Source organism: Oryza glaberrima, chromosome 5 (assembly GCF_000147395.1).
Source record: "Oryza glaberrima chromosome 5, OglaRS2, whole genome shotgun sequence".
Lineage (NCBI taxonomy): Eukaryota > Viridiplantae > Streptophyta > Magnoliopsida > Poales > Poaceae > Oryza > Oryza glaberrima.
In genome coordinates, this window is record NC_068330.1 from 10,958,524 (window position 1) to 10,978,949 (window position 20,426).

A 20,426-nucleotide genomic window follows, 5' to 3' on the forward strand; every position below is an offset into this window, starting at 1 on the left:
TGATGATCATTTTAGAAGAGAAGTGTACATTGGTGTGATTGACAAAATTAGCCAAGAGCTCAATAGTAGGTTTGATGAGGTTAATATGGAATTGCTCATTTGTATGTCAGCATTGAATCCATTCAATTCATTTGCCTCTTATGATGCATAATAAGTACTTAAGCTTGCCAAGTTTTATCCAAAAGACTTTTCACCCATGGATTTGATCAGACTTGAATTGCAACTTGGGACTTTTATTGATAATATGGGAAAAGATGAAAGGTTCAAAGGCCTAGAAACTCTTGCTGAGCTCTCTATTAAACTTGTTGAAACAAACAAGCATGTTCTTTATGATTGGGTCTATTTACTTCTTAAGTTGGTATTGATATTACCTGTAGCAACAGCAAGTGTTGATAGGGTATTTTCTGCATTTAGTGTAGTGAAGAGCAAGCTGAGAAATAGTATGTGTGACAAATTATTAAATAATTGCTTAATCATATTTATTGAGCGGAATGTCTTCTCTCAAGTTAGCGAAGAAGACATTATAAAGAATTTCATGTCTACGAAGACTCGGAGAGTAGAAAAGAAGGGCCTATATAATTACCAAAATTTAGCAACAAACTAAATGTAGCCACTTTTTTGGCAACTTTACCAAAATTTGGTAAGGTTGAAAATTGCATCAAAGTGAACAGACCCAAAATAGTGTATTATAATCTTCTATCTATTGTAAGTTATTTGAATTATTTATGTTGTAACTTTCGTAACTTCGAACTTAAATGTTGGTTTTAATCAATTTGCGATGTTCTGAGCTATATTGCAATATTTGAATTATATTTCCACTGTATTTGACATATTTGACTTGATTTTGTAATATCGTGACAATTTGGGACGCCAAGTAAAACCACCCAACAATTCATACTTGTAGCCGCCACTGACTCTTTTCATTCATTCCTTCACTCCATAGGGGTAGGAATCTTCTTATTCATTCCTTCATTCTCCCTAGTGTGTATAATAGCTCTTCCTCCCCTCTATACATAGACATAGCCATGAGTGCTTTGCATATTTAGTGATGAGCCTATTTATCGGGTAACTGAGCCGGGCCTTTCTGGGTCTCCAATTTCCTAACACATCCTTCGATTGGAACATTTTTATTGCTTGCCAAACAAAAGCTAAGAAGAACACCTCCTAAATAATCCTAATCCGGATCTAAGGGGCAGATTTACAAAACTAGCAAGAAAAAGGGTTCAGATGCAGAAGCACAGCAACTGAAATATGACAAAGTAAAGAAATTCATACTTTGGGAAGGACCAACCACACATAATTTCTGGCAAGACAACGCATTAATCGGGAGCTTCCAGCCTTCTAGGCAAAACCGAGCAAGAGCAGGGGTCCTTTGGGGGAAATTCTCCTAGGCGGTGCCGGTGGTAGTGGCGGAGTCAGTGGTCGGGGGACGGGCTACAAATACCCCGGCCACGTGACGCCACCGGATGCAAACCTATTTATATTCTCTCCTTAATTCCCCATCTCTCTCGTCCGCCTCCCTCCTCCTCTTCCCCCCCTCTTCTTCCCCAACTCGCCGCCGTCCTGCCCGCCTCCACCCTTTCGCCTCCTCGTTCCCCGCACCCAAACCCTAATCCTAGCCGCCGCTGACGCTGCCGCTGCCGCCGCCATGGCCAGCAGCAACGTCTCCACGGTCTATATCTCTGTCATCGACGACGTCATCTCCAAGGTCCGCGACGACTTCATCTCGTACGGCGTCGGCGACGCTGTCCTCAACGAGCTCCAGGCGGTAAGCATCGCCGATTCCTCGGGTTTCCGGCCCTAGTTGTGTCTCGAATTGCTGCTTGGTTGGCTCGATTTGACGGTTGGTTCTCCGATTCGGGCCCCGGAAAACCCTAGCTCTGGGAGATGAAGATGCTGCACTGCGGCGCAATCTCCGGGACCATCGACCGCTCCAAGGCGGCTCCCGCGCCGTCCGCAGGCACCCCCGGCGCTGGAACCACCCCGCCGGTACACGACCTAAACGTGCCCTACGAGGCCACCTCGGAGGAGTACGCCACCCCCACAGCGGACATGCTGTTCCCCCCGGTGAGGAATCCCTCAACCGCCCCCGCCCCCCGCCCCCCCCCCCCCCCCCCCCCCCCTCTTTCAGATTGGTCTCGATCTCTGCGAATTGAGTGATTGACAGGTAGGGTATTGATGCGGCTGTATTTGGATGCAGACGCCGCTACAAACCCCGATCCAGACCCCTCTTCCAGGAACAGATGCAGGGATGTACAACATTCCCACTGGGCCTTCAGACTATGCCCCTTCCCCGATCAGTGACGTGAGGAATGGCATGGCCATGAATGGAGCTGATCCAAAGACTGGTCGCCCGAGTCCCTACATGGTAGAATCAATTTGGTTCTTTTGTTGATTTATTTATGTTGTTCCCCCTTTGGCTTGGAATTTATTATTGTTATGTTGCAGCCTCCACCCTCTCCCTGGATGACTCAGAGGCCGCTGGGCGTTGATGTGAATGTCGGTATGTGCTTATGTTATGCTCAGTTTTTGTTCTCAGATCTCAATATTCGATCGCAGTTAGACTGATTGGAGAAATATTGACTGGGTAGGAGTAATGATTTTCCCAACTTTGATTCATGTGCAGCTTATGTGGAGAACCGTGAGGACCCAGATAGGACCGGACAGCCTCCGCAACTAACTAAGGTAAAAATGTCCATGTTATGTTGAAACTGAAGTTTGTTTGCTGTTAGCATTTGTTTTTGTTATTTTTGGTAAGAAATGCCCTGTGAGAATTAATCAAATTGCAATTGCACACAAAGTACAACTTACTAATAACTAATATGTAGTAAGTACTTGGATTAATATTTAGTGGCATTCCAGTCATCCAGTGTTCGAAATTGGAGTTGTCACTCGCTAATATGTTTTATATGGTAACCAAATTCTAGAAAGATTATTACTTGGATCTTTGGTTTATATTACCATATCCTTCTGATGGGTTTACTTGGATCTTTGGTTTATTACCATATACTTCTGATGGATTATTTGGGTAGTGACTAGACTATGGTCAATTCTAGCAATGAGAACCGATACAATTAAACATTATGTGACCAATAAATGCCATCAATATGTTTGTGCTAGTCTTTCCTTGACTTTCTGACCCCTCTTAATTTGGCATGTTACCATTACATGCATGAACTCGCTGCCCATGCAAGTAAAGCATCCCTTTTGAATGGGTAGTAGGGACATAGTCATCAAATATATTAAAGGAACAATTTCCACCTCTTATAGGGTGGTGATAGACATTTTAAAATAAAGAGGGTTCCCCATTTTTTTAATGTATTTTCGCCGTAATTTCAGGAATTAAACTGTTTCTCATGAACCATCATTGAAACCGCGTTTGTGTATATTTTTAAGCCAGACTACCTGTCCAGTAACCTAACCAGTACAGAACCAAGCACCAATTGCAACTTTGAAACATTACTTTTGTATCTCTATTAATACAAAAGAAGCAGCAGTGGTAAGTTTACCATCCCTCTGCCACTCGCATGGAGTTTGTGGGATTTTTTTTGAAGTATCTTCTTCGAAATATTTGTGCCTTTAGAAGTTTAGAACCTGCATCATATTGCTTCAAAATCCATTGCATTGCGCAGCTATTGGCTGCTTTCATTAAGCTCAAATTTCCCAGCTTGTCAGCTTCTCACTAATTTGACCATTAGCTTATTTGAAATACTTGATTCTACTATAGTAGAATGGATTCATATTTGATTTATTTCATATTGTAGGATTTTCTAATGATGTCCTCTGGGAAACGCAAGAGGGATGAATATCCTGGTCAGCTCCCTTCTGGTTCTTTTGTGCCACAACAAGATGGAAGTGCAGATCAGATAGTTGAATTTGTTGTCTCAAAGGTATTATTCATTAATGGAAAGTGCAATTCAGTATCACAATTTGTCTTGCACTTCAATCTCATAAGTATGTGTGGTAGTGTTCCTTAGAGTTGTTTAAGGATGCCACTATAGATTTGGTCCCTATCTGATCCTTAGGCCTTGTTGAAAAGGGAGGGTTTGGATTTGAATCCTTACTCTTTGATGGTTCATGGAACCCAGTCAGGTGCAATAATTGGAGCAATGCAAGTATATGTCAACTAGTATATGTCAAGAATGTACGTGGCTATATAGTTTGGTAGATTATAGAGCCTTTCTCTACTCTTATGAATTCATCTTCTGTTATATGTCCATAAAATTGTTTCAAACCGCCTATTTAGTACCAAGGTCTTTTGAATTCTTGATATGGCCAAATGTCTGACTCTCTGTAGAGTGTTGATTTTTCATTGTTGCAATGCCAAGAGATATCCTTGCATATGCACGAGTGGATGGCAGTTTAAACATCCAAAATTCATTAACTGTCATGTCACATTTCTAACAGTAACTAGTGGGTTTGCATGTGGAACCCATGTAGCCAAGAAAATATAACAAGTAGGATGTAAATATGAGGGGGAACGGTAGGATGTGCTGCATGTGCACCGGGAGGGGTGAGATGAGTTGAGTGGCGTCAGGCTGTCAGTGGGTGTCTGGTTGGTGGTTTTGTGGGCTGGGCAGTCTGGCATAATTAACAGGAAGTATAATTAGTGGTGAAATTCTAATTGAAATGAGGATAATTGATGTATAAATTAATGGTTAGGAGGGATGCATGCTTTTCATATTGGTTTATATAATACAGCTCCAACACATGCGAGGGCTCTCAGTTTCTTTTGTTGTACTTGCATTTTTGTCTGTCCTATCACGTTGATATACTATATTGGAGTATATTTGTCATCTAAGTAGATGTATTGATTGACTAGTTTAAACTGTCTAAACCTTTATATGAATGATATGTTGTACTCTATGGCATGCATATATATAATGTTGGCTGTATTACATGAATAACATCCACATATGTTTTAAACAGTCTATAGCAAAAGCATACCAACATACTTGTTTTATAGTGGATAGCAGAAACTATTTGCTGAGCTACAGAACATGTACAATATTTCAATCTTAAACTAACATCCCCATCGTAAATGCACATAATTTCCTTATTATGAAATATCACAATTTTTTTGTTCCTTTTCTTGTTCTGTTGAGTTGTACTGTTCCATGTCATCTTTTAATTGCCATGATAGATAACCAATACAACCTGATACCAAACTCACCACGAGAATAGGAAATTGAACTGAAAACAGTATTGGAAATGTTCACTCAGTGAAGCGCGTACAAGTATCACAGCACATAAATATTGATCGATTCATTTTTTGTTCCTGAACCTAAGAACTATCATTTTCCATGCATGTGCTTCCGTCCATATGTGGTTAAAACTGGCAGGGCATGTCATGGCATGTTAAAGAAAAAATGTTTTAGGCAAACCGTTTAACCCAGCAATAATTGAGGTTGTATGAAAATCATACATGCATCAGCTTATCCCCAGCTGAAAATGGACTGATGCTGGTTTTCATACCTGGGTTAACTGCTTATGATCACCACTAGTGTATATCTTGTGTGGTGGCCTGCTGTAATGGAGATATACTAGCATTATACATGAGCAGTGCTAATCGTATATGGTAGCATTTGTGTGAAGAATTGTCCTGGTAGAAATGAAATTACTTGGACTAATTTTACTGAACATTTCACTGGGTGATAGGTAGTTTGATGTATTTAAGTGGTGATGGTGTATTGGTTTTTGGAAGTACTTCCCAGACTAAGAAAATCATACTTTGTAACCGAGTAGTTAGCTAGTATAGTATTAGGTTTGTGATAACTGAATCAATGAGGCAATTAGGATCCACAGATGGAATTTTCTAAAAGAATTTGAGAAATCTAATGGTAATTTTCTAAGCCAATGCAGTAGAATTTTTTACTTTATGTGCACACTGGAGAACTCTTTATGTATGAATTCTTGAGCTTGCTTAATACTGGCTTGAACTCAAGAGTTCGTTGTGTTAGTAGGATAATTGAACTTCATGTTTCTCTTCTTTGTAAATATTTGGACACTTTTGAGCAAAATTTATGAAAGTTTTCTGTATGGAAATGAGGATATATTGAATATATGCAGTAAATTGCAATTCAATTTATCATATCTTCAATTCATGATGCATTCTTATTCTTGTCCTGTAGTTCTCATCCTGCTCATGTTCTGTTTTACCATATACTGTTAACAAGTGCTTAATTAGATAATTTAAACCAAGCTTCTAATATTACCATTTTGTGTGAGGAATCCTCATTCTCCTTTTGGTCCTTTTTTTAGGACAACGCACAACAACTTTGGAGTTCCATTGTGAACAAGCAAGGAACAGCAACAAAAGAATCTTCCACAAAGGAAACAATAATTGCTCCAACGATTCCTCAACGGGATGGGATGGATGACTATAATGATGTATATTTCGAATTCATCAATGGTTTTTTCTTATATTTTTGAATTTTCGCTACTAACTGGGCTGTGTCTATTTCAGCCATTTTACTTCCAAGGAGTTCCAACTGAGGATTACAATACCCCTGGAGAATCGTGTAAGTTTCTCATGAAACCATGGAATTTGATCTTGTTTGAGAGATTAGTGTCCATGTTGCTGATTTTACGCATGTTTTAATTTGTTCCTTAGCGGAATACCGAGCTCCCACACCGGCTGTTGGAACACCAAAACCGAGAAATGATGTAGGCGATGATGATGAGCCTCCGCTTAATGAAGATGACGATGATGATGATGAGTTAGATGACCTTGAGCAAGGGGAGGATGAGCCTAACACACAGCACCTTGTCCTCGCACAGTTTGACAAAGTAGTGATGCTTCCTTTTGTTTAATAATATTGAAGTCGATTAGGTTTTCCTCTATTTAGTGTGTCATGCTTTATCTATTCGCTGGTTTATACAGGTGACAAGGACAAAGAACCGCTGGAAATGCACTTTGAAGGATGGAATCATGCATTTAAATGGCCGAGATGTTCTATTCAACAAGGTAGTCAACATGATCTTTTGATCTACTTTGATATGGTGGAACAATTTGGTATTCATGGAAGCATATTTATTTATTTAGTTTTATAGGATACATGCCTTGCTGTCTGTACTCATGAATTTAATTTCTAGTTATTTTGCCACATAATTGTAGTAATAAAAGATGGATTGAAAATAGTGCATCAAACAAAGCTTAAGTGAAGAAACTGAGGCTTATATTTTTCTTTTTGATAATAGTGCATGAACTCTTATTTTATGTTCATGATGAAACTCCGAAGTCTTTTTTGCATGATGTACTCTGTATACACCGTGTAGTTGCTTTTGCACTTATCCTTCCCTGGTGCTTGTGTCAACATGATGAAAACTATTTTCCTTGTAATTTGAAAGAATCTGATGCTTGAATTGGTTGTAGAATCATATAGCTAACTGTTCACATAATGATCAATATTCATAATTCCTGCTCAATTAGTTTCAACCTTTTGTCGGTTTGTTAGCTTGATTATTTTCTTGCATTGCCCTAAACAAAATTATGTCAGACTGACTACATACTAATGCTTGGTAGGCACTTTACTTGGTGCTCCAACAATTGACATGCATGTTACACATTATCTTGTTGCAGGCTACCGGCGAGTTTGATTTTTGAATTTTGTGACAGAGGAGCTATTTTAGAAGCTGCTGTATCGACATATCTTTGTCTTTGACATAAGAGTGGGGAATGACAAAAGCACTGGTGGGGGGTGGGTTTGTTCCTGTGGAGGCTTTGCTCCACCCAGTGGGTTTGTTACCGTAACTGTTATCGCTGTAAAAAAAAATGCTACAGTTGGGACTGTTGTAGACATTTTCCTGAGATGGTTATCTTAAAGTTGGCGGAGGATTACCTTGTCTGATTTATGTTATCTGTTTCAATTTCTGTAAGATGGTTTAAAGAAGTAAATTTTCTGTTACCGCAACATAGCCAAATCCTTCTGAATAGACGGCCTCAAAGAGCTGTTGTTCGATTGATCTACTTCATTAGTCCATAACGTGCGATAACTTACTTAAATAACGTGATGAAAGACATTCGGGAACGGCAGGGGCAACTCCAAGCGGTAAGTAGGCAACATGGAGTGGCAGCTCACACCCCCTCCCTCTCATCTCGTAGATTTGTTTGGTCATCTTACAAAATATGCTCTATCGATCGATCTCTTAGATGAGAAGAGAGCAACGTGCAATTTTTCGGTGCAGTTAGTGGACAGGCTTCCCAGTTGCTGAGAAGAGATTCGCGGATGCAAGGGTGGCACGTGCGTGTGGAGACTAATTTTGACAAACTCTAATCATGCATTTCCTTGCACATAACTACAAAATGTGATCAAAGTCAGAGAAAGAAAGTGTCAATTTGTTAAGCTAGTACTCTTCTGTATATACCATTTGGTGCCCAGATTTGCAGAAAACGATATGATTAATAAACATTTTACAGGTCAAATATATAACGTGCAACGTGGATATAAATATGACTAATTAGATCAAGCCATTATATGAAAAGAAGCATAAAGTCTAAACAATCAAGTCTTCAATTGATTTTCAGGGTGATGAACACCTTAGCTAATCTAAATCGATGAAATAATTTAGTTGATACCAACAAAACCCTAGAAAAGATATGGCCGATACAGGTAAATTAAGACATTAACTTAGATTAACTAAGATGTAGGATAAATAGGTGTTTACATCAACAAGATTAGAGTGTCAAGACCCTAGCCCTACCGATACAAATAGCCAAAATAAGCCTTACCCCTCGTTGGAGATCGAAGCCGATGCAACCCAACTCGAAACAAGAACTCGTCGAGAAATATGTAAATAAAAAGGGTGGTGATGCGCGAAGTTCCATTGATCAAGAGATAAATTACAGAGACCCGGGTATACATGTTTATATCAATGGGTAGATACTTGTCCTTATTAGACAAGACATAAACTTTTCTAAAGATATAGTAAAAGATACAAGTCTTGATCGGACTCTAAACACACTTTCTTAAAAATAAAAGAAAACTAACTGACTCTGTGTAATTAATAGATAAATTGCCATGATGCATCCTCCTTGAAATCAATCACTTATGGATAAACTTCCTTTAATTGATTAATTTTCTTAACCGAATCCACTAAGAATCCGACTGATGGCGAGTGGTAATTCTCATCGGCTAATTCCATGACTGTGTAGCCGACACGGATCCTAAGCCGATGATGACCTCGGGGTTTACCAAATTTTGGCGTTAACACAACGCTGAGGCCGAGGCCATCGGCCGGATCTGGCAACCCCAGGCTCTCCGCTGGTTGATCCGACTGGCCGGAGACGGCGGACGGCTCGAAGATGAGGTGGAGCGGGAAGACGACCAAAGGCGGGTCTCAAGACCTCCAGATCTCGCAGTGGTGGTGCTCGGGACCACCAGATCGGGTGGGGGGTTGGTGGCGGCGGTCCTTGGTGATGGTAGCCGTCGGTTGCAATGCCACTCCTTGTCAGCGCCTGTTGACGGTTGTTAAATACCAAATTAACGCCGCCAATAACTACATAAAACCATAAATGTAAAACATCCAATGACAAAGCACCTGTATCTGTTGCCGGTGGTTCTTTGCAAATTTGTGTGAAGAAGAAACCGACAAGGAGTGCTACCGATCAGATGGGCATAGAAGAGAAGACATTGATGGGGGTATATACGTGTTGGTTCATTGCACGTACCGATCTTATCATGCTAATTTTCCATTAGCATGTTTATTTACTTAATTTATTGCAGCATAGGAGATTTGCGGCATCGTTACCAAGTTAATTAAGACTAAACTTAATTAGTCTATGTTTAATTAGGTTTTGGGCCTTTGAGCCCATGTCCTTTCCTGGTGCTTGCGTGCACACACACATATATGTCCATGTAATAGGTTACAGGGAAGGTTAGGGTTTAATTTGTTTTGGTCGTCGTCGAGGTCGTGTCCTCCGCCGCCAGGGACGATGGCGCTCCCATCGTCAATATTCTGCTGATTGTTGCCGCTATCAACGACAGTGGCGCAAGTGTGTGATTGGCAAATTTTCCCTGCTGAGCACGTGCTGGAGCCAAGGAGGTCTCCATCTTCTTCTGATCGTGTGCTTTGCCAGTGCACGGGTAGAGAGGTGTGGTGTTTAGTTTGCAGTCTTTCCAAGCTCTGTAAGCTTAAGAATTTATATCGTCGTTTGTCCAGTTGACTAGTCTTGATTAATTTTGCTGCTCCATTTATCACATCAATATATATATAGCCATATATATTATTGGTTGTTGATTGGTACCGTGAAAGAGAGGGGAAAATCAGGGTGCTCGCTGCAGGGTGCTCATCATTCAATATATAGTGGTAGGATTTATTTTTAACAATTTCCACGAGCGTTAGTGTATATTTGTATACAGGTGACAAACCACAAAAATGGAGATGAAATACACATAAAGGAGGAGAATCAAACTCATATTCAAGCCTATAGAATTTTGGGCCCACAAAACTAACGAAACACATTCAAATGAGCCCATTCACCATACATATGGGCTGAGGGATTTTCCACCAAACCCCAGGAGAAAAGCATGGGCCAGAGGGGCCAACCAGGGTTCGGCCGAACTAGGGCCGGGACCATCTGGGCGGTCCACCGCCGGTTCACAAAACCGATGGCCTAGGTCGGTCACGAAACATGGCAAGCGGCGGCAAACGGCACGGTAAAGCGAGGCGCGGTGCGACACGGCAAGGCACGACCAGCAGGCGGCGGCAAGCGCACGGCTGGTGTTGGTATTTCTTACGACCACAGATAAATCTGCAAGCGCACAGAATACCGCTGTAGCACTTCACCTTCGGGTGACCCCAAAAGGATATCGAACTCAGGGAACGTGTGTAATATACCTAAGGCAAAGGCTATCCAAGGACAACACAACTAATGGTAGGCAGGCTAGAGAGAGGACTTTCTGTGTGTTTTATTTATCTACGCTAAGCAAAGGTAATTTCCTATCTGTTGCTTCGGGCACCGACCCCTACTGGTCTACCAGCGTGGTTCCGGCTATAGCTCTATGATGTATCCGAACGTGGATGATTACTAGGACGAGATTCAGGGCTGTCACCACCTGCCGCCTACCTCTAACAAATCCATAGGATACACAACAAACAAAGGTAATATCTAACCTAGACACCACGTCTATGTTATTAATTACTACTCTAATACTAATACTTGTACAGGAACTTCCTTCTCTATCCGGAGTCCTAGTACTAGAGCACTTAGTACGAATACTAAACAATGAACCCGCAAAGATAGAAATCTATCTTACTTAGACAAAGTAATTAAATAACATAAGAAAGGAACACGAATGCTTACTTTATAGAAGAAGTTCTCCAAACCCGGAACAGAGTGTACCGACAGCTCCGGTACTCCCGAATTCCTCCTAGGAAGCTACACTCGTCGAGGTAGAAGTCGGATGAGCCCCAAACTTCTGGGCACTACTCCAGGGCTTCCCCTCACTCTCTACCTTATTCTAATGTACAAAAGATACAATAGAGCCTCTTGTAATTCAGCTCAAAGTCGTGTGTTGTGAATGAGAGTGAACTCCTCCTTATATAGGCTCCAAATGACGGTTACATTGATGGGAATTGTCGGAAATGCCCCACAACTGCCATTGACGGTTACACGTGGAAGATGGCGATGAACGGCCGTAGAACGGGTTCGGCCAAACTGGTTGGTTCGGCCGAACCCAAAAAGTGTCCTCCCGGCCTCTCCTTTGGCCGGTAGGTTGCTTAATGGGCTCCCAATAACCTGGTCTATGTTTGGCCCAATTCTAAATGGTTTATATTGACTTATGGGGCCTCTAATCCGTAAACGTGTCCTGAATGTGCAGAGGTGCATTTTGTCGCATGACGGATGTGTTTTCTCCTCAAAATACCTGCATACTCATATTTCACCAACACTAGTGGAAATGATTAGTAATAAATCTTACCACTAAGTTGGATACTATATTTTATTTCATTATATGCAGGTATTGACGGTCAAATATTATGATTTAAGGACCGTCAACAACACCCCCACACTTAACCTTTGCCCGTCCCGAGTGAAGGCTATGGACTATACAATAGAGTTTTGACTTCCCTACGAATAATCATGCAAACAAATTATTTAAAGTCATACCTGTACTTGTGGATCTTTGTAGTGTCTACCATGCGATCCTGGGCAATTGAGAAATGGAACAATCTTGACTCAAGTCACCCTAACTTTTCATGAAGAACAACTTGGAGTTTTTCACGTAACACAAAAATTATAACTTTGCTTTGCTCCTCTATTGATTCTCTCGATCACTCAAAGTGTATGATTCCTCACAAAAGCATATGATTGTGCCTTTTCTTTTCCTACCATCTAATAAGGCTTATGTGGAGTTCAGGGTATGGAAAAGAGTAGAGCATTACTTGTATCACATATATTGCAAAGTCAAATAATTGATCCACGGAAATACAAGACATACTTTCTGGTAAAAAATGTGCATGTGTATGTGTATGGTGAATTTGTGGGTGGAAAATGGAAAAAAAAGTAATTCCTTTTGTATACCTCCTCCTCCATTTATTTTCTCTTTTGAAAGTTGGGATAGTGCATGGCTATCTCTTTTTTTTTTCTCACCATCATGCTCCATATTTGTATGAGCACTTCCTTTTTTTTCTTCCTTTTTGCATAGCCATGCCTCTCTCTTTCTTTCCCTTTTTTTTTTTAAAAAAGAACTTTGGAGGAAGGGGCATAAATGATATGGAGTATTTATTTTGTGGAAGATGGATGAAATGATTGGTAAATGAGGAATGCTAACTTCCAGTGTAGAAGTCAAGCATAGGTGGGTGTATGTGGAATGCGTGTGTTCTTGACCATGAAAGTATGAAAAGCATTTCACTAGGGTCACAAAACTTGATAGCGCTCAATGTAATGACAAGCTAATCATGAATGATCAACCTATGGCTCTAGTGGGAATAAAAATATCAATGAGTAGGATATATATATATATATATATATATATATATATATATATATATATATATATCATTTTATAAAATTCCCAAGTGTGCAACATGAAGAGCAGGATTTCTATCATCAGACTATATCTCCTTTATCAATTACCTAGATAGCATGGGGTCCCTATTGGATATGTCACCACAAGAAACAAGTATGAGCAAAGAATAATAGGCATGCATGTTATTTTCAGGGAGATAATGAACTCTAATTGTACCATCTCTAGCTTTAGTTTAATTATCGTCGATATTTTAGAATTGATAATCAAATTAAACTCAATATAGAACGGATGTCCAAAGGAAAAATTGTGCAAACCTGCGCTCTGTATAAAACAGAGGACGATTCATGGTAGAGGTGGTTTAGCCGAACTGGAAGTTTGGCTGACCCCTCATTGGTTCCGACTGCATCAATTTTCCTTATGTGGTTCGTCATGGCTCAGCACTTCTGGGGTGATCTTGCTTTGGTTACGGCGTTGATGTACAAGATCAACCCCACACTTGTCTTTGTATCTGGGAGGCTTTATTGGACCCAAAAAAAGAAAAACAAAGACAAAAGTGAAGCAAAAAGGACTCACTTGATTGGAAGACCAAGGAGCCAACTTTATTTTATTTTATTCATGAAAGCTAGACCTAAGATAACTAGATGGAGGCCTAAGGACTCGCGGTATTGAAAACTAATGGATCAAGGGGGACCTAAAGACTCCGGGTAGAAGCTAAAAGAGACTAGATTCACAACATCTAAGTCACGATCAACTTCTAACGGATCAAGAAAAACTTTTAAACGATGGCCATTTACCTTAAAGATGTTACCTTCATTGTCGCGCAGCGTGACGGCTCCATGTGATGAAGCATCGACGACGGTATATGGACCCATCCATTTACTTCGAAGTTTTCCATGTCCGAAAAGCTTCACCCGTGAGTTGAACAGCAGCACCTTGTCCCCTACTTTGAACTCGTGCTTGATTCGTTTATCATGCCATCTTTTGGTTCTGTCCTTATATATCTTCCTATGCTGTCCGGCTCTCTTTAAATCCATGTTCCAAGTCCGGATAGCCCAGTGCGCCCTATGTTCCAACTCTACTGGAAAGTGACAAGTCTTCCCGTAGACAAGTTGGTACGGTGACATGCCGATGGGCGTCTTATAAGCAGTCCTATATGCCCAAAGTGCATCAAGTAGCTTGTTCTTCCATGCCTTCCCCATCTCAGTCTTCTGCAGAATGTTCTTGATTTATTTGTTGCTCGTTTCTGCCTGTCCACTTGTCTGGGATGATATGGAGTGGCAATGTTGTGTTGAGCCCCAAGTTCTTGCAAAAAGTTTCGGAAGGTCTTATCGATGAAATGAGACCCTCCGTCACTTATCACCATCCGCGAAGTTCCAAAACGAGGGAAGATAATCTCATGAAACATCCGGCGGGCATGCTTGGCGTCTGCGGCCCTGCATGGCATTACTCTACCCACTTCGACACATAGTCAACGGCTACCAGGATATACTCGCAGTCATAGGACTTTGGGAAAGTATTGACGAAAAAATCGAACACACCGGCCTGGGAGACTTAACTCCTATGCAGGTCCAAAGATTGATGAGATGCGAGCGTGCCAGTCAGTTTGATCCTGCAACTGACAAGATATGTAAACAGTAGATCAAACAGCCGATCGGCTAAACAACCGATAGAGCAATCTCAGCCGATGCCGATACCAGCCGATAGTGATAGAGTTTTGAGCTATCGGCTATATGTCCAATGTAGATTCTGATACTTGATGTAAATAATGTTATAAAGGCAATCGGCTGATGATGGTGTAATAAAATAACAATATAATCCAATAGAAACCACTCGGCTAGCAATGATATAATAGAATAAGCACTGATCCGAAGGTTAAAGCATACATTGGCTAGAGGTCCGATGCCATAAAATCCACAAATTAGAAACAGTGAAACCTTTGTTGTCATCGGCTAAATCCAACTTGTATGTATATGTAATCCTTATGAGCCGATGCAATGTCCAGATAACTTATCGGCTAGCACCCCGATAAAACATTAGCATGAACCTATCGGCTTCACAAGACTTATATTATCAACAACAATCTAGTAGGTTGAACCTAACCGATGCAGCACGAGATTGTATATGATAATCTAATACTCAATGAGCCGATAGATCTGTCTAATGTGACAGATATAACAAATCTATTTATAACAACATTGCGATTATAGAGATATATCGGCTAAGATAGAAGATCAGACCTAACCGAGACAGTTCCAACTAAACCGATGCGTCTCTAAACACAATGCAATTAGAGATAGAATTGAGATATCAGGTAGGCAAATATATCAACCAAACCAGAGCAATCCAAGAGATCGAAGCGATGCAGCCTTGAACAACACCAACATAGCCGATAGATTCACCAGGGCCGGCGGAATGTAGGACTTACCCCTTCGCCGGAGATTGAAAGCCGATGCAGCCCCGCGTCAGGTGCCAAGTTCTGTCGAATGATAAGTAAAAACCTCGGTAAAGAGAGTGGTGATGCGCCGAGAGTATGGTTGATCGATAGATTGATATATTACAATGACCCCGGGTGTACATATTTATACCCATAGGGAGATACTAGTCCTTGTCGGACAAGAAAGAAACTAAAAGGGAAAAGTAAAGTCCTTATCGGACACTAAACACACTTTCCTAAAGATAAAAGGAAACTAACAAACTATGCCTAATTAATAGATAAACTGTCATGTCGCATCCTTCTTGAACTCGGACTCTTCTAGATAAGCTTCCTTTGATTGATCCGACTCCACCAAGAACACGACATCATGGTGACTTGACTCCCATCGACTGATTCTAGAACTTTGAAGCCGATACTGACTCTAAGCTGATGGTAACTTTGGGCTTACCAAATTTCACTATTAACAGAAAGGTCCCATGAAGTCGATGCCCCATACATCAAATAACTCGACTTGAAGGTTGTATGTTAGTGGCATCGCATCTCGAGCAGTGATCCCTCCATGCTTCTAGTATCTAGTGCATCTTCGAACGAATTCCTTTGTGTCATCATACATCGATGGCCAAAAGAATCCACTCTGCTAGATCTTTGCGTGTGTCTTGAATGCTCCATAGTGATCTCCATATGGGGCAGCATGACATTTCTCAATTGATCTGCATGCCTTCATCTACCGGAACACATCTTCGTAGTAGACCGTCTGAACCGACTCTATACAGTTAAGGTGCATCCCACAAGTGCCTGCGGCTCTCGTAGATCAACCTCTTCTTATTTTCTCCCAGTGGTACATGCCTCGTGACCATGAAGTTGACGATGGTTGCATACCACGGGTCAGAATCTGTGACTTTCAGCAGCATGTCGTCTCGCAGATAGTCATTTATCGGTAGCTCCTGCATGTTAGTAATTTGCATACGCGACAAATGATTTGCAACAGAATTCTCTACTCCCTTTTTATCCTTAATTTCTATGTCAAATTCTTGGAGTAGAAGAATCCACCTAATTAGCCGAGGTTTTGCATCTTTTTTAGTGAGTAGGTATTTTAGTGCAGCATGATCAGTGTAAACTATTACCTTAGCTCCCACTAAATATGACCTGAACTTATCAACGGCAAACACTACGGCTAGGAGCTCCTTTTCAGTTGCGGCATAATTAAGCTGAGCTCCAGTCAACGTTTTACTAGCATATGCGATAGCATGGTGTTTCCTATCCTTAGTTTGCCCAAGAATAGTTCCCACAGCAAAATCACTAGCATCGCACATGATTTCAAACGGCAGCGAGCAATCAGGAGGTTGGATGATTGGCGCTGAAATGAGTGATTCCTTAAGAATTTTAAAGGACTTCATACACTCATCATCAAAGTCAAACGGAACATCCTTAGCTAGCAAGGCAGTTAGGGGTCTAGCAATTTTGGAGAAATCCTTTATGAAGCGCCTGTAAAACCCCGCATGACCCAAGAAGCTACGGACTCCCTTGACATTGACAGGAGGTGGAAGCTGTCGAATTACTTCGATTTTTGCTGTGTCCACCTCAACTCCTCTTTCAGAGATTTGATGTACAGGACTATTCCTTCACGAACCATGAAGTGACACTTTACCCAATTAAGTACCAAGTCCTTTTCTTGACATCTTTGTAAGACCCTGTCTTAGTTCTCCAAACACTGATCGAAAGTTTTACCATAGACTGAAAAATCGTCCATGAAGACTTCCATGATATCCTCGATCATGTCAGAGAAAATAGACATCATGCATCTTTGAAATGACGCGGGTGCATTGCACAACCCGAACGACATTCTTCGATATGCATACGTTCCGTATGGGCACGTGAACGTGGTCTTACTTTGATCATTGGGATGGATGGGGATTTGGTGATAACCAGAATACCCATCAAGGAAACAAAAGAAGGAATGGTTCGCCAACCGCTCAAGAATTTCATCAATGAAAGGCAGCGGAAAGTGATCCTTCTTTGTAGCCTTGTTGAGTTTCCTATAGTCAATGCACATTCTCCATCCTGTGACGGTTCGTTGCGGGATCAACTCGTTGTTCGAGTTTTCAACGACCGTCATGCCTTAGGCACTACTTGGCAGGGCTAACCCACTCACTATATGGCACGTGATAGATAATCCCGGCATGTAGGAGTTTCAAGACTTCCTTTTTGACAACCTCCCTCATCGCATTATTTAACCTCCTCTGAGGTTCCCTAGATGGAGTGCAAGATGGGTCTAAGGGAAAGTGATGAGTGCAGAGGGTCGGACTGATGCCTTTTAAGTCTTGGTGGGAATAGCCAAAAATAGCATGGTGCTTTTCTAAAACAGTGATAAGTCGGGTCGTCTCCCTCTCAGAGAGTTTGTCACTTATAATGACGGGAGACTTCGCATCGCCGTTTAGAAATGCATACCGTAGGCCTGAAGGTAAGGGCTTTAGCTCAATTGGGGCTCGTGATGGCTGATCCGTTTTTGGCAAATCAATCGTTTCTCCATATTCATCCTCCCCTTCATTGGATTCTTCGATGGATTCATCGAAAATAGATTCTGGGGGCTCGAGTGGAGAAATGGCCATCACTTCCTCAATTGGCTCAAGAACAAGAAGAGGCTCCGTCAAAGTTGGTTGGTTAAAACACTGGGACGGAGGTGGCGATTCTTCCTACTTTTAGGTTGAGGACACCGGTTTCGGGCACATCTAAGAGTTTTTCTATGGGATGGCCTATGAGTATGTTGAAATCAGATATGTCGAACACATGGAAATCTAGGATGACCTCAACGTTGCTGTGCTGTATGGGCACTCCAGAGATAATCCCTAAATCTTCCGTAGTAGAGTTTGTGGAAATTCGGAAGGTTTTGACGGTTGGTTCCAACGGTCTGTCCCCTAAGCAATCGAATGCAAAGGTTGCGGACATAATATTGGCACCAACAGAGGGATTATATAGAGCACGAACCAAATTACCTCCAAGGAGACACGTAATGGTTGAGGAGGGGCATCGGATCTGAATTGCTTCAGATGAGAGCTCTCCTTCCCTCAACCATTCGTTACTCATGATGGTGGTCAATTTCTTAACCGTCTCTTTAAGCATAGCTTTATCGAGAGGTTCATCAGAATTGACCTTGGTCGGTGGTCTCTTCTCGCAGGAATAGTTCGAGGTGTTCCCATAATCTTCAAAAAGATCCTCCTCGAATTGGAATGGAATTTCTAGAGGATGAATTTCTTCTTCCTCCGGCTCTTACGACAGGGATAAGGATTCGGCAGTTAAGTCGGGTTCCGACTCCACGTGCAGAGGTTCCTCATGGATAATCTCGACCTCCGGGATGGCTTCACTTTGGCCGAAAGAATCGTTCTCTAAGATCAGATCTAAGAGTTCTCTTCCTTCCACGGTTGTCTTGTGTGCGAACGAACCTCTGGCGGAAATATCGAGATTTTTAGTAGACTCCTTGTCTAACCCGTACTGAAAATGTTGTAACAACACATGGTCGGGTAAAGACAAGTCTGGGCTAGATTGAGTTAACAGCGAGAACCTGGCCTAGGCTGCACCGAGAGATTCCATCTCATTCTCTCAGAAAGAAAGCATGTCTAATCGAAGATTGATTACACGGGTTAATGGAAAGAAAGTAAGGCAAAAATTGCACTTTAGTTCCTCCCATTCACCGTGGAATTTCTTGACAGACAGAGTGTACCATTGCTTCGCTTCATCTCTAAGAGAAAAAGGAAACAATTTCCACTTAAGAGTTTCATGCGTCATGCCTACAATGGATAGGCATGAACACACTAGCTCAAAGTCCCGAAGATGGAGATATGGGTTTTCACTGGTACTACCAGAGAAGGTTTTCTCTCAAACCATGGCTATAAAGTCAGGACTGATTTCATAGCCATCCGAAAGGATTGGTTTTGAAGAACACGATGGCTCACAAAGATCAGCCCGAGGAGCAGAAATGTTTTGAAGTGTGGGTTGCTTCATCAAGGAAAGGAATAAAAGAAGAAGAAATAAAAATAAAGATACGAGGATGACCTAGACTCGGATAAATTAGCAACCGTTCCCCAGCAAAGGCGCCAGAAATGCTTGTTGGTATTTCTTACGACCACAGATAAATCTGCAAGCGCACGGAATACCGCTGTAGCACTTCACCTTAGGGTGACCCTAAAAGGATATCGAACTCAGGGAACGTGTGTAATATACCTAAGGCTAAGGCTATCAAAGGACAACAACTAATGGTAGGCAGGCTAGAGAGGACTTTCTGTGTGTTTTATTTATCTACGCTAAGCAAAGGTAATTTCCTATCTGTTGCTTTGGGCACCGACTCCTACTGGTCTGCCCGCGTGGTTCCGGCTATAGCTCTATGATGTATCCGAACGTGGATGATTACTATGACGGGATTCAGGGCTATCACCACCTGCCGCCTACCTCTGACAAATCCGTGGGATACACAACAAACAAAGGTAATCTCTAACCTAGACACCACGTCTATGTTATTAATTACTACTCTAATACTTGTATATGAACTTCCTTCTCTATCCGGAGTCCTAGTACTAGAGCACTTAGTACGAATACTAAACAATGAACCCGCAAAGATGGAAATCTATCTTACTTAGACAAAGTAATTAAATAACATAAGAAAGGAACACGAATGCTTACTTTATAGAAGAAGTTCTCCGAACCCGGAGCAGAGTGTACCGACAGCTCTGGTACTCCTCCCGAATTCCTCCTAGGAAGCTACACTCGTCGAGGTAGAAGTCGGATGAGCGCCAAACTTCCGGGCACTCCTCCGGAGCTTCCCCTCACTCACTACCTTATTCTAATATACAAAAGATACAATAGAGCCTCTTGTAATTCAGCTCAAAGTTGTGTGTTGTGAATGAGAGTGAACTCCTCCTTATATAGGCTCCAATTGACGGTTACATTGATGGGAATTGTCGGAAATGCCCCGCAACCGCCATTGGGAAGTAATCAGGAGCGTACACGTGGAAGATGGCGATGAACGG

The 20,426-nt window shown here is 41.6% G+C and overlaps 1 protein-coding gene across 1 annotated transcript; it reads left to right on the forward strand.

Annotated features, from left to right (window-relative positions):
• Positions 1-1,466: 1,466 nt before the first annotated feature.
• Positions 1,467-7,923, forward strand: LOC127774522 (uncharacterized). The gene is made up of 11 exons (XM_052300783.1): positions 1,467-1,768; positions 1,879-2,067; positions 2,201-2,368; positions 2,449-2,503; positions 2,627-2,685; positions 3,765-3,890; positions 6,262-6,390; positions 6,467-6,521; positions 6,614-6,789; positions 6,884-6,967; positions 7,583-7,923. Exons 1-11 carry the CDS (start codon positions 1,649-1,651, stop codon positions 7,604-7,606), a joined length of 1,185 nt encoding a protein of 394 aa, XP_052156743.1. The 5' UTR covers positions 1,467-1,648; the 3' UTR covers positions 7,607-7,923.
• The last annotated feature ends 12,503 nt before the right edge of the window (positions 7,924-20,426 follow it).

Bases quoted from the DNA above. Each gene is read 5' to 3' on its own strand.
- LOC127774522 (XM_052300783.1), top strand. From the start codon at position 1,649: ATGGCCAGCAGCAACGTCTCCACGGTCTATATCTCTGTCATCGACGAC. The intron at 1,769-1,878 runs GTAAGCATCGCC...GGAAAACCCTAG, and splicing joins TCCTCAACGAGCTCCAGGCG to CTCTGGGAGATGAAGATGCT. The intron at 6,790-6,883 runs GTAGTGATGCTT...TGGTTTATACAG, and splicing joins TCCTCGCACAGTTTGACAAA to GTGACAAGGACAAAGAACCG.